Source organism: Molothrus ater, chromosome 3 (assembly GCF_012460135.2).
Source record: "Molothrus ater isolate BHLD 08-10-18 breed brown headed cowbird chromosome 3, BPBGC_Mater_1.1, whole genome shotgun sequence".
Lineage (NCBI taxonomy): Eukaryota > Metazoa > Chordata > Aves > Passeriformes > Icteridae > Molothrus > Molothrus ater.
This window is the reverse complement of record NC_050480.2, coordinates 93,856,017-93,880,139: the sequence shown is the minus strand read 5'-3', so window position 1 is coordinate 93,880,139 and position 24,123 is coordinate 93,856,017. Positions and strand designations below refer to the sequence as shown.

At 40.4% G+C, this 24,123-nt stretch overlaps 1 protein-coding gene across 3 annotated transcripts in view; it reads right to left on the bottom strand.

Annotated features, from left to right (window-relative positions):
- FILIP1 (filamin A interacting protein 1) overlaps positions 1-24,123 on the bottom strand; it is a 102,139-nt gene that overhangs the window by 56,810 nt on the left and 21,206 nt on the right. The window contains exons 2-3 of one of the 3 annotated variants that reach the window (XM_036380981.2): positions 16,870-17,007; positions 2,979-3,257 (exon numbers count right to left, since the gene is read on the bottom strand). In XM_036380981.2, the coding sequence (XP_036236874.1) occupies positions 2,979-3,251 (273 nt within the window). In that variant the 5' untranslated portion in view covers positions 3,252-3,257; positions 16,870-17,007. Of the gene's footprint in view, positions 1-2,978; positions 3,258-16,869; positions 17,008-24,123 lie in introns of those variants that run through there. The other 2 variants (XM_036380983.2, XM_036380982.1) reach the window with 2 other exon arrangements.

Genomic DNA, 24,123 nt, shown 5'->3' with positions numbered 1-24,123 from the left:
CACTCCACTGAGCTGTAGGGCCATTAAAATAAATCCCTGTCATCAGTTCATTTGCTTCCCACTTCAGAGAGGCTGTACTTAAGAGCTCTCCTGCCATGTATATTGGGACATATTCTCATCACCACAGCTTCTTTTCTTCCCTTTTGTTTTCTTACAAAATAAGGCATAGGCTATTTGGTGACCTCAGATGTTTGTGAAAAGCTTTCCTTCTCTATATTCAGTAAATGTACAGGGTCCAGCCAGGAAACATGAAGACAGGCACAGCTGAGTCCAAATTGGTTCTAGAAGCTAAAGCACAAGCAAGCTACCTGAGGGTATTATAATTTTGAAAACCAATCAAGGTAAAAATGAGGACACAAACATCATTTCCAGGGCATCTCTCCACGGTTTTCTGGCACGTTTGACTTCAAAATTAAGAGCTGGAGCATCAAGTTGTGAAGTAAGTGCTCAATATTGGTACCAAGATCAAGGTGGTGTGGGTCTATGATGTGAGATGTTGTGAGTAGTGAACTAAGCACATGATGCATATGAATGCATCACCAGTTTACCCTGCTAACCCCACACACTGTCACAGGTTACCTTCCATGGCTTAGCTCACTGTTTGAGGGTTCCAAGGCAGTGTCACCCTGGTGGAACAGCCATAAGATGCCTTCTACTCACGGCCGAGTAAACAATTATGGTATTTTATCCCATTTTTTTTATGTAGAAAATAATGCATCTCCCTACAGGTACAGCCTGATGCTATTCTCAAAATAAATTCTTCTTACATATGCCTAGATAATGTTTGCTTTGCCAGAATTGAAATGGCTTCAAAGTAAACCCGCAATATGATTTGTCAGTCCAACAAAATGCCAGCCAGCCACTAGAGATGTCTGAAAAGATCTGAAAATAAAAAGCCATGAAATGACTCAGTGCATTAGGTCACTGTGACAGCCAGGAGGTAATACCAGAGTATTTACTTTGGCTGGAGCCTTCCTTGGCTCATCTTCCTTTGTAGTGTTAAAGCCAGGCTCTCATCTCTAGCCAAAGTGCTGGAGCTTGCCCACTTCAGAAATGGGTCAACACAGGTACCAGGGAAATAACTAAAATGGGGGGTTTGGCATGAAATTAAAAGCTTGTGTGGATTAAAAATAATTACTCTCTTCCCTGCCTGGCTGCAAGGAGCAGAACAGATGCACTCTATGGCCACCAGTGTGGGTGTCCCCATACCCTCCTGTCATGCCAGGAAGCTTCAGCAGCGCCTGACATCCCTTTGAGGTCTGTATGTAGAAAACCCCTAAAAGTATTGTCCAGGATCTATTCCCATCATCCCCATAGGGATAATGAGAACATGGGCAGGCCTTCAAAGCTTGTGTAACTACCTCACAAAGTAAAAGACTATGGTGAAGAACAGGAGAATTACTCAAGCAATAAAGACCACATTTATTGCCACACAGGAAATATTAGTGACTTTCTTCACCTCATCTTTCCAGACCACAAAGGTGACTTCAGGGTAAATCTTTGTGAACAACATGAGCATGATACATTTCTATTGAGGTTTGGCTCTGTTCACCACAGAAGCTGCACGCTAACTCCATCTCTAAGGAAATTACATATTCAAGATTTTGAATAAAGTCAAATGAAGCACAATAAAAATGGTTACTTTTCTGTAATGGTAATTTCTTTTTTCCTCTGCAAAATTGCATTCAACATATTTTTTTCCTTTTTTTCCTGCAGGTTTTCATTGTAAAATGACTATTCTCCATCTTTGACAAAATTATTTATTTTGAATGCATACTTCTTATAAGTTGACAGTAGTTTCTGACAAACTAGAGGTGAATTATGTGCAGAAAAAGTGATACTTAATGATACTTAGTGAGATGGAATCTCAGAGTTGTGCTAATGGTGACTCATGTACTGAAGAAATTAACAGAACAATTGCTTCTTTTAATCAGATAAGATGGTAACAAGTTCAACATTAAAGTAATAATGTTATGAATGTGGGTTTCAGGGGAAAAGTAAAGCCTTCTATGCAAAGATAAATAGTAATGGTTAATTGGAATAAAGGAATTAAGACAAAATATTTTCACACAGGTCAGGTGGCTTTTTTCTGCTTGTCCATAGGTTCAGTGAAAAAGGTCACTAAAATATAACCAAAAGAGTGTATGAATTTGAAAAGCAGTCCTACTACAAAAGGGGATAACTTTTGAAAAGCCACAAGTCTTCATACTGACTTTTTCAAATACCACATTTCAGCTTCTTATTTTGAAATTCTCTGGAGACAATCTCTCACACTACAAAGAGTTCAGTGATGTATTAGCATTAAAGAGAATCTCAAAAGTGGACAGACATTTGGGGACAAGTTAAGTGCAAAATCAGGCTGACTGCCATCAGGGACTTACTACTGGGCTGAATTAACATGCAAACTGAGACAGGACAACTGAGAAAGCTTTCAAGCACGACTCCAAGAAATAAACGAATGGATCTTTGAAAGACAAGGAATGTGCAAATCACTGGGCTCTGGAAATGAGACAGGACAGGCAGAGCTTTGGCTGAGGCCTCAGTAACATCTAAATATGCAGAAGTTTCAGGGGACATCCTAAGTCCATTTTCAGTATTCCTGACTTGTATATTGGCCTCTTGAATATTTTCAGTAATGATTGTAATTACATTCCCTATGTTTACTTATCTTCCCCCGCTCCCTCCTTCCCACCCACCACTGGTTCCCCTGTGGTTGTTTCCAGCCTCACCTGCAGATCCACATTTGTTTGTCAGGTGTTTCTTTGACAGGTGTTTATAATTTATCTTCCTTGGGTCGCTGCAGTGGTAAATAAAACATCACTTAAAACTATGGCTGTGAAAGACCAACTACCACTGATCTCTCCTTGTGGTCCTTTGCCTTAAATGTGATGTTCCTGTTAGTTGAGCCCTGTGCTCTTTGGACAACCTAAAAATAGATAGGTACATTGAAAATATAGTTTAGAATATGTTTCATTTACCTGCAGTTCTCCTTCCATTATACTGAGTAGTTTTATCAAGTCTTCTTTAGAAAGCTCTATGGACTTCTTGTTCTTTCTCTCACTAGGACCGGGTGATTTTGAGTGCCGTTTGACAGTTGCTGAAACCATGACCTCATCTTCCTTCCGATGAGGTTTGTTCTTTTTCTTGGCATCCTCCTGAAGTTTTTCATTCTCTGTGTGGCTGATGACAGGCTTGGAACTGGAGAAGTGCCCGTTAGACGAGCTTTCTCCACCTTGGTTTCGGGACCTCATCCCTGCCTAGAAAGAAACAAACATAAAGATGCATTTGTAAACAAAATTACTTACAAAAAAAGAAAGCCACAGTGGAAATACTGCCTTTGGTAAGAACAACAGTCTTCTAAAAACTGGAGAATACTGTCATGCTCAAGAGACTGTGGTAGAAAGCTCAACCATTCCAACAACTCTGTGTGTGGCAGAAAAAAAGTCCTGAGGTAAGGTTAGCCATCTTTTTCAGCAAGCCAAATGCTGATATGAGTTTAAATGTATGGAACTTAAAAGTGATGTGGGACAACATGTTCCAGTGTTTCCTTTTCTTCAGTTGACGTGTTGATCATTTACAATTCAACACTACAAAGCAAAGCAGGTTGTCAAAGAGATCTTATTTAATATGTGGCTTACTAGAGAAACAGAAATGCGATTATATTTTTCAAAAGCATATTGCCGGAGAAATTCTCTGTGAGAGTGGTGTGCCAAAGCTTGATTAATGTCAGTCTGCTGTTTCTCTGAAATAAGCAATGATTTTATTGCAGGTAACCAAGAAAAATGGAGAATGCAGAGTAAATCAGGTGGCAAATACTGCACAGGATTATTAGACAATGAGTTCCATAAAGCAAAGTTGAAAAGAAGTTTGAAAAATGAGCACAAATGGTATGAAATCACTAACAGGTAAATAGGCAATATCAACACACTCTTTCCAGAAGATTCAGGGTTTGTCCAAAATGTCAGGTCATGGTTATTCAATGCTCACATTTCTGTCTTCTTAAGCACCTACATTGAGCCTTAGACTACAACAGCAAACATTTCTCAGCTCTGTCACCTGACCAACTGTACTGCTAAATTTTTATAGCAATAAATCTAATGAAAAATATTCCACTGCTTCCAAGTATTCCTCTCATTTGAATTAATCTCTGGTGTTAGTTTGCAGTTTGTTCATTAGTCAAACAGATGCTTTTCAACATCAATAACATCACACACACTTCTGATAAGGAGTTCAGAGCAGCAGTTCACTTGTTAGGGAGCAAAACCTAAAATACATTGGCTAATCAGCTTTGCTAAATTGCCCTGAGTCTGCAGTGGCTTGCCTACGTACTTGACTCAGGCCAGCGTTATAAATCTCTTGCCACAATTAGCCTTGCACTTTTGTAGTTTCACAGTCAGCATGAAGATTGTCTTTTTATTATGACTGGTTACTCATGTCTTCACTAATTCAGTGGAATTCATCCAGCAGCATAAATAGGGAGAGAATTAGACCCTCTATTTTGGAGTGAGAGAGTTTCACAAAGAGATTCCTTGCATTGTAGGCCTGCTCTTATCCAAACAATATGTGATACAGGTATACAATGGCCTTTAGCTTCCTGAATGCTTATGCAGGGTGTTTTTCATCAAACAGTTTGGATTAAATACATGAATTACACTTTCTAAAAACAGATCTCCATTATAAGCATGAACAATACCTGAGAACCTCAGGAAATCTTTTAGGTTTCAGATTTATAATGGAAAAATAAACATAGTACTATGTTTCCTCTCAGATAGGGCTTTTCAATTTGTTTAACTTTAATGGGTTTGAAACTTTCCAACCATGCTTCCTCTCAGGAGAGAGCACTTGGGATTCAGTCTGTCTCTATTTTCTAAGTGTTTCCTTCTGAGTCCCTGTGGGTCACAGCCTCCAGCCACTTTCATCTCTAAACTAAACCTATTTTTTATGGCTTACAGTGAATAGCTTCATGGATCCAGGAGATCCCACATGTTTTGAGAACAAATATTTGAAGACTGTCTTGTATATGTTTTGCAGTGGAAAACAGATTATTATATTACAGTATATTCTGCTTAGTAGCGTGCCATTTTAGGGATTTCTCTGTAGCAAGGTGACTCAACTTATAGACCTGAAAGTGCACAATTAATGTTAAATTTAACTTATGTCTAGTTGAGACACATCATCAACCTGAAACATTGCATAATCAACCAGAAGCACTTAGCTGAGTATGTTAGACTCCATGAAAGGTGGTGTGTCACCCAGGCACATCATAACTCAAGACAGCCACTTTGATCCATCTGTCCTTGTGGGAGCTGAGAGAACAATTCATGAGGCTGTGTAAAGACTGAGCAGTTGACTATAGGTTTATCAACCTGTTAACAGAGAATTTAGGAATGCATATTTCAAGTGTGCTTATGCTCAATGTAAATCAGTAGAGGCCCACCAAGGACAAATGCAAAGTTATGTTCATTAAAATGGCAACAGAGAGGCTTAACCAATTGACCTGGAGTTTTGTATCATCTGGCTAATTAGCATATGATTGCTGTTAGAGGAGATTGAACTTGGCCTCTTTCAAAACTTCTTTTAAACTTGTAGATTTATTTTGCAGCAAGCCTTACCTGACAGTAAGTGTGGCAGACATTCTGCCACACTCAGGGACACTGCCCCTAACAGCCTTTCTTAGTGTGAAAGCTGCCTGCCAAAGTCAGGGTAATGCTAACACTTGCTCTGTCTTCCCTTATGATGTTGATACTTTTTCAACACATTACCCAAATGCAAAGGTGTCATGTGCTGAAGCCAGAGATGCAGGTGACAGAAGCTTAAATGGTGACAGAAAAGGCCAAGGTTTCGATATTCACACAGTAATTTCCAAGGAGTTTAAGGGCCAAAATCAACGGCATGATCCAGCTGTTGTGCAGTGCTCTAGGAACACAAAGCAGCTGTAAGGATGACTGAGTTTTAATCAGAGCAGCGTGAAGTAGCCAGAACATACCAGTGATGTTGGCTGAAATACTGTGTGCTGGAAAGGAGTGCTCAGCATTATCATTTTGGATATCCGTCTGCATTTCTGATGGCATCACGATAAAGGAAAGTTTCTGAGTATTTGCATGACATTATTTCAGTATGCAAATATCCAAATCCCAAAACTTTGCTTATCTGTTGTTTCACCGGGGTTCCAAAACTGATTCTGGGGACACTGCCAGTCCAACACTGGTAACAAATGACCTCCTGCTGTCAGTCCTGACCACATCTCCATATCTTACAGCATTCCTGATCTGCTGAAGGGATTGTGTTCCCTGAAGAAATAGCTCATATGATTTATAACAACTCTAGCATTTAACTCTACTTCTTTTTTCCCCACTCCTTATCAAATTGCATATTAAGCTGGAAACCTTTCCTAACAGTTTCCAGTCAAACAAGAAGACTTTATGTGATCGGTCACCTTGATTTTGACATTTATTGGCTACTCATTTCAATATGTGCTCACAGCATTGGTACTCAGCATGGGAACTCTTCAGCCCCTCCTCTGGTTCAGTCATTTGTTAAGCTTTATGCACAAAGGACAAATGCTATGGTTATTTAAATGAGCCTGTATTGTTGTTCTGGGCATGGATCCTTCAGTTTTCACAAGTTAGAATCCACAGAAGATTTTATGAAATAACCTTTATGTTAGTTTTACTGACATCAGGAGGAAACCTGTGAGGAATTTGCTGAGTAGGATGTCAGGAGAGGACAGGCTGCATGCAATTCCAAATCTTTCCCCCTCTAAAGGCAATTTGTTCTCCCCAAAGCTCTTGAAATGGCAGGTTAGATTAGGCTCTGTTACTAGTTCTGTTGGAATTAGATAACGCAAAGGGGCTCTTTGAACTTAATGTGCAGCCCCTCTTGCTAATTGGACATGATGATTTTGGCTCCATAGTACTTTCCCTTAAGATAATAATAATAATGTTATAATACACACACACATGCACAAAAGTTGATTTAAAGTCATGATATGGTTGTTGCCATTGGCAATAAGTTTGTAGTCTGGATCTCAGTTGCAGATCTAACTGATTAGAGTATGACATGAAAGTGCTGGGTTTCTGACAGGCTAACAAAGTATTGCAGGGACAGTGCAGCTGGGTTAGTGAACCAAAACTGGAATTTGTTTCTCTGCTGTGGCTTTGGGAACTGTATCTTTCAGGAGCTCTGCTGTGCAGGAATTTGGAGTGGAGCAAAGTGATGTGCAGAAGTGCCTGGGTACACAGGGTTGATTGAGGAGAACTCAAGCACTGAGCAATTCAAGTTTCTGCCTGGGGATTATGGATCACTATATAAGACTAGGAGAGAAAAATAATTTAAATATACTCAAACTGGACACCAAATAATATAAACCCTCCATCAGATCTGAAACACCCCACAAATGATGAGGAGAGATAGAAGATTTTTTACGTGGTGTCAGTCTGTATCTGAAAGTAGTAGGTACCAATTAAAAAAAAAAAACACCAAAGACAAGATGAGAAAAGGGAAGGGAAGGGAAGGGAAGGGAAGGGAAGGGAAGGGAAGGGAAGGGAAGGGAAGGGAAGGGAAGGGAAGGGAAGGGAAGGGAAGGGAAGGGAAGGGAAGGGAAGGGAAAAAGACATTTTCTCAAATTTCAGGCAGAGAGGAGGATGGGGGCATCAAATTGACCTTGTTGTCTTAGAAGTCCTCAGCAAGAACCACCCCAGATGGGAACGGATGGCTTTAGCTCCAAGGGATCTGGATAACCACAACTAAGTTTACCTGGCTTCAATGATGTGACTTTCACAGGACAATCATGTAGAGATACAACTGTTCATACCACCTCAGAGACTGATTAAAATTATTAGTTTTCATATTGGTTATTCTAGGTCATTTTCCTGGGCTCTGCAGATGTTCATTATTTTGTCTGGCTGGAAGAGATTAAAAGGAGTCACATTCCCAAGAGGTTGTGATAGGCCCAGTAGGAGCTGTGGCTGCACTGAATGAGCAATGCTGTGCAGTTGGACTCTAATGCTGTGTGGAGCAGCTCTGGATGTGACAGACTCTGGACTGTGAATGAACTAGGCCAGGGGAATGCAGACCTCATTCTTGCTTTTGCTTTTGCAGATGACTCCTGTGTTTGTATCAGTCATGATGGTCAGAGGAGAGCAATAAACCTAATGACTAATACAATGAAGAACAGAAAAAATATCTGACCTTAGTCATCCTGGAGTTTCCTGAATTTCTAAATTTTTAAGCCTAAAGTACTAATCTGTTGTGCTGTCTAACCCCAGTCTCTTGTCCTCATATGCATCATGATTTGAGCAAAAAGAAAAGGTCTTTGTTCCTTTTGACAGTGTTATACTTTGCCAATGTGCTTTTGTGAGAGCACATGTTTGCTGCTTGCCCTTCTTGTTGGACTCTTGGCACGGAGCTATGGATACTCTTTGAATCAGGACAATTCTCTATTTAGTGAACAGCTTGAATAACCAAACCACAGGGCTCTAATTCCTGTACAGACTAGGAGAGGGCCTGTGGCTACTCTAGCTATGTAAACCATTGCTGCTTTCATCCTTTCACCTGGTCTGCTTGCTGCCCTGGAAAAGTGTCAGTCATACAGGTGTTAGGAGGAACAGCACCCAGTGCTGAGCCTCATGCACTGAAGAATAAATATTTGCTTCATCCTGTTGACACTGCTGCCATAGTGGGGTTTGCTGTTTGCAAGTAGTGTAGAAAAGTAGCAAGGTTATAGCAGACATGCTTGCTGAGGTGCAGCATGAGAATCAACAAAGCCTTTTTGCTTTATCAAAGACTTATTTTTTTATTTTAAAATTGATTCTTGTAACAGCGGCGCATAGTAACACATGGACTGTGTTCACCAAGGAATATATCAAAAATAGTTCCTTTGCTTGGAAAAGAAAAAAAAGAGGAATAAGCATAAATGTACTCTCAGGAAGAAAATAGATTTCTGAAAATTCCATATCGAGTTATCTTTCTAAATAAGTATAATCAGCATGAAAGCAGAAAAGGATTTCACAAAATTAAAAGAGGAAACAGTCATCACCAAGGCAGATTTATACCACTTTAACTCCATTTTCATAATTCCAAGGTAAACTCTTCTCTAGCTAAATTATGGCACAGATTTACAAAGAACAGAGTTTGTGCTGGTATAATTCCATTAATTTTGTCATTTTCAGGAAAACTTGTGGTTTCATCTGGAATATTTTTACATGAGTAATGCATGCTGACCAACTAAGGAGTAACATAGACTTGTTTCACAAAGATTCATGTTTCCCAGGCTTCATCTGGAAAAACATCTTGGATGCATGAGGCATGAGGAATGATAAGCTATTAGATCATAATTGAGTCAAAAAAATAAACTTTTATATATCACCCTACCCATGTTTTGATTACTGTGCTTCCCAGCTGCCAGAAAGCACAAACAGGAGTCACAGAGGAGACAGTTCAAGTAGCTGACACCACTAGACAAACATGCCACAGGGTCTGATGAGGGCTGAGACATTTATTCTCTGGAGTGGCCATGTGGCTGAAAGGGACTAGCCAGGAGCAAGGAGGGTGGCAGCAGTGCCAAGGGCCTGCAGTGCAGCCTTTCTAGCCCATTTCAGCTGAGCTGGGAGAGGTGGGCAAATCATCCCTCTTCCCAGCACACTGGGGTGTCCCATGCCCAGGAATGCCTCTGATTTGAAGGAAATGAATCTTTGGAGGAAAGTAATGCTGCTGCTTTCTGGAGCCTTGCCCCCAGCTGATGCAGCCTGTCTTGAGACACAGCCACTCTCGGAGTGCTGTGCCTTGTCATGACTTGTCACATACTGTTTTACAACTCTCTGCTCTTTTGAGTTAACCCATTTTCAAATCAAACTGTGAACTTCACATGAAGACAACGCTAGCAGTGTCACCATTAGTTCCAGTCCAAACCTCCTAAACATTTGTTTTATCACCTGACAGCCAGAACGTGCCTGGAGAATGGTAAGAGAGGTGATGCAGATTAGCTGGCCTACCAAAGGTTTTTCACTCCTGCAGCTGGGAAATCTCTGGTGTTAGGTAAGCTCTGGTCATTTCTTTCTGTTGGCAGCACAGAACCAAGCTAATAACCCAAAAGGTGAAATACACTGTGGACATAGGAACAACACTCTAGTGTCTCTAGTAAGTGGTTTCTAAAGATCACTGCTCCTATAACAGTGCACAGTCTCCTGCCAAGGTGGTAGAAAACTGCTGAAAGCAGCAGTACACAGGAGCAGGTTGAAAATCATCACAGGTCTTGCCTTGTTTGTATCCTCACTATGACCAACCAAAATACCTAAAAATGAAATATCACTGAGGGAATACAGCATGGAAACTAAAGTCATTCCCTGAGCCTTGTAAGCCTGCTTCAACCTAGGGATGAACCATAGGACAAATGGCAAATACAATTAGGAAATGAGGAAGCCCTTAGCTTTCTACAAGATAAATTTCAACTTTTCACTTTGAAATTACTTTTTATTTCAAAATTAACTTGCATTTTTAACAAGTGTGAGATGAGACAGAAAGATTAATGCCCCAAAAGCAAACTCTAAGCTTTGGGAAGAGGTAAACATTTTGCATCCTTCTGACCTGATGTGGATCTTGAATCTGTCTTCTTTTCAGTAGCCATAATTTGCACAGCTCTGATTTTGCAACTGTAAACTATAGCTACATTTTACATGTGACTAATTTATCTTTCTTTTGCTTTAAAAAAATGCAAAAATTAATCACAATGTAGATACCAATACAGATTTTACGGCAGAAGAAAAAAAATTAGACAGAGGACCTGTATAATCTACAAATATAGTCTCCAAGAGACAACAGTGTAAAAAAAGCCATCTGCAGCATCTCAAATTTCAACTGTCAACCAAAGCAGGGAGCAAGTTCCAAATCTCTGTCAGTGACTCCTTTGTAGGAAGTTTCAGTTGTTGATAGACACAGAGTACCAGCTTGCACATGAATGCCTTGTCATCTGGTGAGATGTGAATTTAACCCCCTCCATTAGACTGGGCTGCCTTCCACCTCCCAAAAGCTTCCTCCTCTGCGAAGTTTAATTGGTTTCAAAATAAGGAGTTAAAAATAGTCTCTGCTACTAAACCTGCCCATGGGTTTCACTATCAATTTTGGTGGTTTTACAACAATATTTTTCCCATTGGGAAAAAAAAATTCTCTGGCTACATGTATTCTGCAGATTAACTATGCCCAGGACTCCTCTCTGACTGTGAGGCCAGCTGTCCTGGAAAATACTTCAGGCTCTTAAGCCCTCTTAGCATCCATAACATGTTGGCTGCATCCACAGTGCCCACTGGGAATTGCTCCTAGCCCATGCTGACTCCTGAAACGCGCTCTCAGATGGGATGGGAGGGTGTTAAGTGGCCTGGCCACAGGTGTGCCAAGGAGCACTGCAAGAGTTTAGCAAGAGTACACTCATTCACCTTCCAGTATCTGTGCTCATGCCCCCTCACTGTTTTAATTTACAACCTCTCCTTTCCACAGCCTTTACAAACAAAGGAAATGGAAAACTAATCAGCCGTGCTAAGGGAAAGTGCAACTCACCATAAATACACAGTCTGGAGAGAGAAAATAAGCAGTGGGTGGTGGGAAAACAGAAAAAAAAAACCCGAATTTTTCAAGTTAGATCAAGGCACACAGAACTCTAGTACTTATTCTAGAGGCATATTTCTAAGTTGCTACTGAGGGATATTTTGGTGATAGAGAGGTTCAGCAGGAGTCAGGAAGAGACAGAGAAGCTGAAGCACAGAGAGAGGTTGTTCAACATCCTCACTTCACACCAGCCTTATCCTGGCTTTTGCTGGGCTTGGTGGCACAAACTTGGAGCTCTTTGTGTCACTGATAAGGGGACTGGCACTGTGAGGCTCCAGAGTGGTCCTTGCATTATTCAAAGCCCTGGCCTTCACTTGTCATTACTGTTTGCAAAGAGGTAAAAGGAAAGGAGAGTCTTACTTCATTCCTGGCAGTGCCAGCCAGTGACTGTCATCATTTCCCTGTAATCCTGCAGGCTTTCCACTGACTTCAGAACTTGTGGCAAAGAAAGTAAAGAAGTAAATGTCAGCCTAAATGATTTAAATAATACCAATGTCTCACAGTGCTGACAGGGAGCAGCACAAAAATCTGCAGATGCCTCACCTGGCATTGAGAATGGCCTCAGCCCCTTTAATAGTTTTCATTTTTAGAAACAATATTTGCATGCCTCTTCTAATGTCATGGTTTCAAAATCCCTATACAACAATTTCTTCACTTGAAAAGAATGAAGTTAAAGAGTTATCCTGCATGTACAGGTTGAGCTGGTTTTGATGGGTTTTTTTAACAGCCTTTTAATGTTAATCTGCTTAAATCTTCACCTGGCCTTTTAATTCAGAGCAAAAACTCAGGCTAAACTGAAATACAGCATAGTTACTTTGAGTAAGGAAGGAAAGGAGAAGGAAGAAGCAAATAAATATTTCTGCATAGGCTTGGTCTTGCATCAGCATTACTAGGATTACCTGTTGCCAGATTCTTTAATGTCTGTGACATCTTAAAATCCAATTTCATCAGGGATAAAATATAAGCTAATTGTGTTTGTCTTGTTGCAACTAGCCAAACACCCTACCTTTCTTAACTTCATTAAAAGGGTTTAATTTTCTTTTTCTTTTTTTTAACTAGGAAGGATAGCTGCTCAGTTGCTTTTCTTAGAAAGTAATTTCAGTTCAGAGCCATGGAAAGATATTAAAAAGAGATCCAACAAATGGAGTGGGTGTTTTACAAGCCTACATGATGTTAAAGTTGTCTGCACTGGTATAAATTCATCATGTTTAGCTTTAAGTATTTCACTTGTGCGATTTAGGTAGAGGTTTAGGTTCCATGCATAATCTGCAGTGTCTTTGAAATGGAGTCTGAGCTCTCTGAGGCCATGTTAGGACTGCAGGTCCATCCTCCTCCCCCTCAGTCAGGCAGTTCCAGTGACCACTGCTAAAGCCCACCATGGCTCCTATTTATCAGGGAAAGCATCCCCTGATTATCTCCCCACGGTAAAAGGTGCTGGGTAGAGGGTGGTATTGTTCCTGTTGCCCTGTGAGAGTTCATGGCTGGAAGTCTCAGTTTTGCCCCTCTGAGTCAGCCCCAATCTCTCTAAAGAGGCTGCACCCTTAATTTGGGCACATCAGTGAACGGACTGATAAACTGGGGCTGGATCCAGAAATGCATCATCACAAAGGCCGATTTTGCTGATGGGTGGGGAGGCAATAGCAGGTCTTTGGCGCCTCGTTATCAGCATCTGACACAGTGCCACACTTGGTGGCAAGTGTTAGGACATGGCAGAGGCTGTGGGACTGTCTGCCCCTCACAGTCCCTGCTATAACCAACCCTGCCAACTTTGTATTAATGAAGTCACAAACCGGAGTGGCTTGTGCTGTTGGGATGGGTTTTCTACAATGCATCAGACCTCTGCTTCAGGCACACTTCTGCCTGAGAGGGGCAGAGAACACAGTATTTCTAAAAATACTGTGAAGAAATAGGTGAAAAGAGTCAATAGGTGACCCTTACTGAGCTCCTAACTTGGAAATGAGCTCATTTGGTACTCCAGCTACAACCTCTCATGCTAAACTCTTTTCTTGGGAGGAAGAGTGGGGAGAATTTGGCTGTAATTGTACAAAACAACTAATTAAGGAAAGAGCAATAAAAATGGATCAATGTTTGGTTTCTTCCAGTTAGGGAAGGTGAAAGAAGAAACTAATTTTTATTAATGAAAAAATCTGAAAAAAATTAATCATAAAATTTTCAAGCTCCTATTTCATATGAGGAACTGAATGACAGAAAAGAAGAGGAGATCTCTGTTGCTGAAGGGAATTGGTGGGATGTCTCTAAATATTAAGGCATCACTGGGTCTTGGAATACAAATTTTCAAGCCTGATTTGACATTTCACAAAATTTTGGTCACCATCCAAAAAGAAAAAAGAGAGAGAGAGAGAGGTATTGCATACAGATGGCATATTATTGGTAGGTCAGGTAAGAAAGCAGCAGACATAAGTACATTACTGGTTTTCTTTATTTAGTGAAAAGCTGTCTGACCCTGCAGTTATGTAACGTCTCAGCATTCCTTATTTGTTTCCTAAATATTTTTCATCTGCCTTCAAGGAAGTTTAGGTGACTGAGAAATTACTTGGAGCTGCTTCTCCTGTGTGGTGGACCCAGGGCCAGGTGCTGCTGCTGCTGGCAGCTCTGCCATGTCTTGGCTCTGCTGTGACCAAGCTGGACCAAGCTGTGGCTGGGAAAGGGGAGATTAGCCAGTTTTCCTCCTTTGAGGAAGCAAATCCACCTCTTGTCATATTCAAGGTGCTATACTTAGTTATCTTAAGAAACAAGATTTCATTTAGTGTTTTACATTTCACATTTCTTTTACTGTTTTACTTCCAGTGAGAATAAACCTCACTCAGTTTTATATGCCTGGTGAGAGTGTCTGAGTGGGCTCTTACTGCCACTGCTTGCTGTGGTACTATTCACTACAGAGACCACAGATGAGAGCTTTTCCTTATCTGCATTTGTCCACACACAGACTGCATGAATTTCAGAGGTAAGAGGGTTTTTTTCAGACCTGCCCAGAGGAAAGTTAAAGGGCAGCTCTCCAGAGCATCCAATAGCCAACTGCTAAGCACAGCTGTGCCAAAAAAGCAAGCTCAAACTAAACAGCTGAGCCTCCACTGTATATATACTGAAAATATTTCCCAAGGCTTTCAGAAAAGTTAGAATTAAGTCCCCATCTTGAATAAATATTTCCTTACATTTACTAATTAAGAATATTTTATACCTTTAAACCTGAAAGACTCTGCTCAATGAAATGGAATTTGAGGAATACATACACCCTATGCCCCTATATTAAACAGTGCAACTCATTTAAGCAAAGTAAATTCAGAAACATGGTAAATTCAGAAACATGGTATCCATCTTTTGAATTCATCCTGAACAACATCATTGACTGCAAAAAAACCCCAACATAAATTAAAAAAAAAAAAAAGAAAAAATCAATCAGCAGTTTGTCAGTGACTTCTAGGCCTGCAAAACCACCCTGCTATGAAATGGCCAGAGAGTTTAGAGAAGCTCTGTACAGCTGGCAGATGGCCACGAGCTCAGCCTAAGGTGGCTGTCATGCTTGCAAAAAATATCTTTATTCTGACTGTACTTACTGGTACTGTTATTACTTTTTGCCATCAAGAAAAACCAAAAGCCTGCATGGAAAAGTGCTCAGCAGCACATCCCAGTGTTGTGGGATGACTTGGCTGCACCCCTGGATTTCCAGGCACTATAATTCACCCTGGGGAAGCAGCAAACACCAAGGATTTGACAAACCTTGGACTTGTTAGATAAGCATACCTGTCAATGACAAAGGATTACAATCAAAGGGACAGGAAAGCCTAGAAAATAAAAATACTGGCAGAACCCAACATTTAGGAATGTACAAAAGTCATGAACTGGTGTGGCAAGCCCCCTGTCCTCTGCTCAGCCAGGGTGTGACACAAGGTCTTGCAAAGGATTTTTGCAGGTAGCCAAACAACTATTTAAATAAGCAAGAACAAGGCTGGGGAGCTCTATGTAAATACTTGCCACTGACTCATCTCTTACATCTTCAAGATGCATTTCTAGAAAAAAACCCTGAAAATTGTTCTTCGCATTGTGTATTCAAAAAAGCTGAGAAGTGCCATTATATTAGTCTTTCTCAAACCTCAGAGAAACTTTTCCAAATGTCTATACAGGCAAATATTAAATAAATGGCTTGCTGAAATAATGGAACAGTTGTTGGACTTTATAACACATGCATATTTTTAAAAGAAGAAAGAAAATACTCGGGGGGGAGTATTTTTTTTTTGTTAATTGTTTTGAAGTCCATAACTAGAAACATATCGTTACCAGTTTGTACTCACATCAATTTTATATCAGAGAAAAATAAAGTTTTGTTTGTTTAACATTGTTAGATAAAACAGTAACTGTATAAATTTAAGAAAGCAAATTGCTTATGCCAAGTTAGTGTCAATTAGCATTATGGATGACAGTTTAAGGAGGATTAGATGATGTATTGCAGGTTTGAAACAACTAAAAATAGAAAAGCCATACAAGTCATAAAAATTGCACAATGTGCAACTTTCAGTTCCAGGAAGATTGTGTTTGCAATCCTTGACTACAAATGGAGTTGCTTTCTGACTGTTGGGATAGATCTTCTGGGGCCATAATTAATACAGACAGTCCCAAGCTTTCCAAATGACTCAGAGATTTAAAAATATGATATGATATTGGGCTTAAAGCAGTGAAATTTTTATAAAATAATTTAGTGTTTGCCTTCCAGTTTCTGAGCTGCGTTCACAGCTCCAAAGTATGTTCTAGCACCGTGAGGAACTTTAAAACTGGAAGTAAAGAATGCTGTATAACCAATGTGATACTACCAATGGGGCTTTTAAAAGACAGGAAAAGTCCAAGATGAATATTGTAAGACATGTCACATGGTCATAGGATTCCATGGGGCCTGCTGCAGAGTTCCTTGTTACACTAAGTCCTTAACTCAGGATGCTTATTTTTAACTCATTGTGCTAAAAAATTTCAGAGAAAATAATGCTCATTGAGGATGTCATTGGGAATTGTCAACAGTCCCCAAGGGCTTTAACAGCTCTACAATTCAGATAAGCCTTTGAAAAACTCTTGGTTTTCTTGTTCACATGTTCTTGGTTTGAAATAAGTAATTTTGGTTGCCTCCTGGAGCTGACATCTGCAGAAAGCTCAGGTATTGCTTTCCAGTCATGCTATTGCAACATTGCTGAGTGTTATTTATTTAGGTGTGTGGCTCCAGCTGGGAGCTGTGTCAGCAGAACAGCCCATGCTGTGCAGGAATACCTGTGTCAGGGATGCTCCCAGGGCAGGGGCTCCACTAGAATCTAGGTCCGGAGTGGGGAGGAGGGAGTCGAGGGTAGAGGTGTCCCTGTGCCATCTCTGCTGCTCCCACCTGAGGCTGACTGGGGTCCCTGCTGCTCCCTGGAGAAGAGATAAGGCTCAGGGGCCACAAGCCAGGACAAAGAGAGAAGGAGCACATTCTGCTTGTCTGCCAGCCAGCCAGCAGGCCAGCTAGAAAACAGAGGTTTCCAGACCTTAAGTGCCTTGAAAATACTAATACTTTTTATTAGAGACTCCTGTTGACTTTATCTTGTGTTTCCAAAGCTGTGACAGTGCACAGTGGCCTGAAGAATCCAGGAGGATTTGCAGGTATGATACAGTACAGCAACTGGGTGGTGACACCTCACACTCCATTTGCCTCCAAAGAGCCATGCCACAAGTCACAGCTTTCTGCTGTAATTCGGCAATCAGCACCAAAAAACCCCTCCATCCCAAAAAGGAGCCATAAGGAGGGAAGGGAAAAGCTGGCAGGTGGTGTGCTGGGTTCCTCACTGAGCAGAGCAGTTCAGCAGAGTATGTGCAGGGCAGTGACACAACGTGGTGACAGCACAGCAGAGTATCAGTGGCCCTGCAGGCAGCCTGCAGAGTCCTGCCTGCTCAGCTGGCTGAGCTGCCAACCTGCAGCACAGCAAGACATGGTTTCTCTCACAGCCCACAAAACAAAGGAAGGTTGGGGACATGGCAACCACTCCAAATGCTGTGGAGGTACAGAAGATGTGCAGGGAACCAGGAGCTCTGCTCCAGGACAGCTGGGGATGTTGCAGGGCCTATGGGGATCAGAGCCATCGCGCTGGACAAAGGCAGGGTCTTGTGTTGATAAAAGCACATTCATGCATTTGGTTGGGTTGCCTAAACAAACAGAATGGTGGACTCCCTGAATTCTGCCCTGACCCTCCTGACTGAGCAGCATGGTTATGGCACAGACAAAGTTCTGCAGGTCAAATACACTCCAGACACAGCTGGCATGGAAACACCAGAGCCAGTGGGTCTGAGCAGTGCTGAATCCAGGCAGGATCAGTGGCAGGGCTCACAGAGATTCTGAGGGCTGTGAGACCATGGAGGTCTTTCCTGGGCAAGGAAATCATGGTGTTCTGGGGGGCTATGATCTTTTTAAATAAAACAGTAACAATTTTGTTCAACTCTACAAAATGACTGTTATTTAAATAATTTATATAGTTCTAATAACAGTATAGTCATACAAGGAATGTTACCATTCAAGGGACAAAGAAGAACTACTGCACTAAGTTAGTAGCAGTCAGAGCAGTGTATGACCCATTTGCCAATTATTTCTTAACAAACTGTATGTGAGTTCTTGCAAAATAGTAAGTATCAACTTGGTATTTGTATGTTTTTTCCTTTGCTCTAAGTGAAAAGAACAAGATCTATTGGATTATGGGCAATATAAGGAGAGATACAGTAATGAAATCTTAACCAGCTGTAATTGGTGCATACATATTAAGAAAAACTTAGATTTAAAGGAAGGTTATTTTACAGATAAGTATTTTCATTTTCTAGAAAATTTGAGGAGCGAGCTTCAATCTTGAGCAGCAGCTACTTCTTGGAAAAGATTGAGCAATTACCTATTTATTTATTTATGAATAGCAGAAAGCATTTCCTACATGTGCAAGAATTCAGGTTATCACATTGTTATACCACAAGCCCTGAATCACATTTCTCATGACAATCCACAAGAAGCAGAAAAGAGATAACTTGTATGAGACACATGGGATTTACAGTAATTAATTCTTTGGCCTGTGAAAGGTTTGTCCTTTAAAATAATTCAGTGAGAGTTTTTTTCATTAATTTGAATGGAGGAAGGATCAAGACTACTGTCTTTAAAAGTATCTAGACCTAAAGAAAAAGAAAATTAGTCATGTTTTTGTAATGAAGAGCTGAATTTGCAATGCAATTCACACAATGTAAGAAGCAAAGAAGAGTTTGCTGTCAACAAGCACATACTAATTATTAAGATACAAAAAGGGTGGACCAAGGCTTAGTGGGTCAAATTCTGGCCTCATTTGCCTTTACTCTTCTGAGTTTAAAGAGGTTACTTTGGATTTTCATCAGCCTAAATGAGATTGAAGTCTGATGTTCTGTAAGCAAACAAAAGTGGCATTATTCATGATTTGCAGAAACCTTGTTCACTGAAGACATTGTTTAAAAATAGGCCCTTAAGTGTACTTTCTTTCCTTTATTTATTGTTTTAAAGTAATTTTACAAGTGTAGTAATAGCACCTATATCTTCCCAAGAAGAGACATCCTCGAACACAGATAGGACTTAAGTAATTTCCATCCTCTAATTCTTGACCAAGCAGCAGGATAAGGTAGACACAGTACACTCTTTGGATAAGCTTTTTTTCCATTAAACATTAAAATATATCAGGATAATATTCATGTGTATACACGTCTTCTTCATTTTAATTAAGTGATGACACAGTAAATAGTGATCAAAAGAAAGAGTCAAGGTGAATATCACTGCAGAACTTAAAATATTCCCCATTATAGAACATTGTGTTGTATTAAGAAGCCCATGAGATTTTGCTGCTGAGCTGAATACTGGTACAGCTGATACTTGACTCACAGACATCACACAGGTGCATCAAAATGCTCCTAAACCCCTGTTAGGCTAATGAAAGACAAAGCTTTGGTTGCAGACTGTCCTTCCCGAGCAACTTAACCCTAGCAGGGCTGCAATGGTATCGCAACTTTTTGGGCTGCCTTTTCCATCCCAACTGTTGAGAATTTTATCATGTGCACTAAACAGAATAATTTTTGTTTGTTACTCTCAGCAGAGTACTGAGAAGTTATTGATTCTCTGTAGATTAGTTTTGGAGAAAGCCTCTCGTCTTTCCTCGTTCACATGCACATGTTCTCTCTCCCCCAGTGACGCATGGATCAGGAAACCAAACGTAGCAGAAAGAAAGCTGAAGTTTTCTTTGGCAGGTTTGCCAAGAAGCCCTGATGAAAGGGGTCAGTGAAAGTCCCCATATTCCCATTGATCTACAAGCCACCATTCCCAGGACTTTCAAAGGAAAAGCCAGGGAAAGCAAAGAGCTCTCAAAGCTGCTTTTCACTCCAAGCTCCAGCAGCTACACTGGAGATCGCACAACAAGGGGCAAGTCCTGGGCAGACAGTCTGGTGGGCTTCTGTGAAGGTCTGGCTGTGCACAGTTAGTCAGAATGGGACACAAAATGAAGCTGATTTTGTCAAGCACCCTACACCCCACCAGCACCACTGGACAAGGCTTTGGGATTCAGGAAGGGGCACCTCTTTGCCACGACCCACAGGCCACCACGGGGGCAGGAGCCATATGATGGCTTCCACCATCAAATCAACCCTTTGACTATCACTGTTTTCATCAGAAGTGTTTGTTAGAATTACAGTCCCATTTATTATCAGTGCCCCAAGAACCCAGGACCCCACATCAGCCCACCTGGGGCCACCAGCCCCAGTCCCAGGGTTGCCACACAGCCACACACAGCCCAACCCTGGAGGCCACCAAGTTGGGCCCACAGCCCATCCTGGGCTCCTCCTATCTCCAGGAATATGCCTGATGCCAAGGCCTGGGCCTGTCCCCAGCTGTCTCCCTCAGGTTCCCCAGGGGATTGCCATCCCCAGTCCTCAGAAAGCAGCCACTCCTGCATGTATTTCTTTAATTGTCTATTTAACTGCTTGTATTCACAGTTGGGATTCTCCTTTGCTCTTGTTCAAGTGTTTTAAAAGTTTGTCATTTTCATTGATCTTCATATGTGCATGTAGTAGCTTAAATTTGTGCTTCCCTTTTCCTACCGTATATTACAAAAGCTCTTTTTGCCTTTTGCCACAGGGCAGAAAAATGGAAATCAACCTGTTTATTCCTGAGAAAAGAAGGACTGTAGAAAAACATATGCTCCCCCAGTATCTCTCCTTTACACTTACAGAGACATCCTGTTCTGCAATGGTCCTGATGCCATGCACTGGGATTTCAGGTTCAGAATGACTGGGGAAAAGTTTATCTCTGAAGCTCCCCTTGAAACTTGATTAAACTATCAACTCAATGAGGATTACAAGTAAAACAGCCAAAAAAAGATTGCTGTCACAGTTTTAATAGCTGGCAGTCAGGAGTCTCCTGGAGTTTTCCAAGAAGCTATGGCACAAGAGACATGGGGGATACTGGATTTGACCAAACATCCTTTTCTCTGTGGTCCTGGGAGGTGGTGGGATCAGTTGTAATGAAGAGCTGAATTTGCAATTCACACATTCTCTTCTGCTTTCCATTGGCTCACACCAACAGGAGCACTCTGCAGAGGCAATTCCAGGGTAATTCCAACCCTCTGAACTCTGTAACTGAGATTTCTTAAGAGCAACATGTGAATGAAATTGTGCCTTCTCCAGGAAAGGTTCATCACATATTACACAGTATTCATAGGAATTTTCCCAGTCAATAATTGTAAAACTTTGCCAAACGAACTTTAAAAATACCAGACCCATTTCTTCAATTATCACTGTCAGAAATCTAACGAACTGCATACAATGGTGGCTGAAGGTCTCAACCAAATAAAAATTTTCATCAATTTCCCAGCTTTTGATTAAAAACCTAAAACCTTTCATACTCCAATTTCAATCAACAACTTGGGGAGGCAGAGGGGGACCCACATTATTTCTAATGAAGATCCCCTCAGAAGATTCAAAACCTTTACTCAACCTCCTAAATATTTGGCACAGCACATCCTTGCAAGCCTGAAATTATTACTCTGTTTGCTATGGTTTCTTTTATTGTGCTATTATGCAAGACTGTTGTACTTTGTCATTTGTAGCACATTACCTCAGACTTGTCCAGGTACAAAGATGGACTTCTGGGATGATCAGGGTAATGGAGAGCCTATCATATGAGAAGACAGAATGAAGAGCTTGGCTTGTTTAACTTGGCAAAATAAAGGCTGTTAAGGGATCCAGTTGCTGTGTATAAATATATCACAGAGGCAAACATCAGGGAGATGGGAGAACCATTTCAACTAAATGACAGTGTTGGCAGTGGAACCCAATGGCATAGATTGGCCAGAATTCAACCTATGTGAGAAACCAAAAACAGGTTCTCACATCAGGCAATGGGATTTGGGAACAATTTTCCAGCTGGAGAAAAAGCAGCAAAACTCCTAAATGCACTCACAGTGGAACTTGATAAGTGTATGAAGGGGAATATAAAACATGATTCCTGCAATATTATAACAATATATTTGATGACCCATTAGATCCTTTCCAGTCCTCTGTTGCCATATAAAGCTATAATATCTCATGCAGATTCTCTACACCTCAGTCATGTATGCTTCAAAACAAGATATACCAGCATACTTAATATGTTTTAAGCTATTTAAAACCAAATGAAACCAAACCAACAACTCTAACCAAAAAGTTCAGTTTAGTAAGTGTATTTGTTCAGGGTAGGGATAAAACGTAAATTAATTTTCTCTCCCACAATGACAGTAAATTCAATAGAACCCAAATATATTACAAAATAAAAATATTTTACATTCAGTTGTCCACCACCAAAATTCCTAAGATTATTGCTAATTAGTTCTACTTGTCATCTAGAACTGTTTAAGCTTTATTACATTTTTTAATAAAATATTTCATCCATGGATTTAAAACCTTTGCAGCTGAAGTTCAACTGTTATTTATGGTATTCTGCTCTAAGCTATAAATTAATTAAGGACAAGAACATTTTTGTGCTAATGCATTTTATGTTGGAGGGTATCCAAAAGATATAGCCAAGGGAACAGAATTATGATTGTTTCTAATTTATGTTGGTCATAGCATGGGTTGAACACATGAGAGGGAAGACTTTTTTAAAAAAAGAGTCATCTGGTTTTGGAGATACTTCATTTTTTTCATGTTTAAAAGGTTTCTTATGCTGAGCTTGAAGTAAAAATGCATGAACTCTACAAAGCAGAAAATTTCTTGGGTAAAAAGAAACAGTTTGTAAAAATCTAATTCCACCAAAAGCAGTAAAATGGTTACATAAAAATTAATAATTTACGAAAAGCTCTTCTTTCTAAATGCAAACCCACACACATACACCCAGAGAGCCCCTGTGAATGGGACCCAACTATAGCCATGACAGTACTACACAGAGTTTCACTTTCCTGTAGCTCTTTCTTGAAGTTTTGATGAAAATACCAGCATGCTATCTTCATATAGCTCAGTGAAGGCAAATTTTACTCTGAAGATGCCCCAAAATTACTGTAATATCATATCTTATGGTAATTAATAATATCAAATTCTGATTCACTCTACTCTCAACTAAGATGGCTTCATAAACCTAGCTTGAGGTTTCCTGGTTTTATTAGCAGTTCACTGTCTTAGTCAGCATTAAAAATTAGTTCCAAATCTCTCACCATTTTCTCGAGAGCAATGCTGAATTCAGCTCTCGAGATTCAGCATTAGACACTCAGGAAGAAAGGATCGAGGAGAATGGAAAACATGTCTCCATTGTTATCAGTTAATGGATGGCTTAGGACCTGAATTACTGACTTCTAACATCTTTTCCTATCTTATATAAAAATTATTCTGAAAGCATTCTAAGTTTCTGACTTTAATAGAAGACAGTGAAAATCAATTTACGTATATCTACATAACTTTGCATGCATTTCTTCATTTTAAATTTTTTTTTATCATATGTACTTCACATATATTGTGAAGGAACATCCACCCATTCATCTTCTCTAGCCTCTTGTTATTCAACATCCTTCCTCCATGCTCTTCACACTTTGTCTCTCGAGTAAACAAATCAAAAGTTTCACTTTTGACTCTGACATTGCTGATGATTTTCATCATAGCCTCTGTTCCTGTTCCCATTTGTGCTGGTTTTGGCTGGGATAGAAGTAATCACAGTAGCTGGTATGGGGCTGTATTTTGGATTTGTGCTGGAAACAGGGCTGATAACTCAAGGAGGTTTCTTTTACTGCTGAGCAGAACTTGCACAGAGTCAAGGCCTTTTCTGCTCCTCACCCCACCCCACCAGTGAGGAGGCAGGGGGTGTGTGACAGTGTCCACAGGGGTTCTTGGATGAGGCAGGGACGAGAATGTTGACTCCATGTTCAGAAGGCTTGATTTATTATTTTATGATATATATATTACATTATAACTATACTAAAAAGAAATAGAAGGAAAGGTTTCATCTCTCAGAAGGCTAGCTAAGAATAGAAAAGAATGAATAAC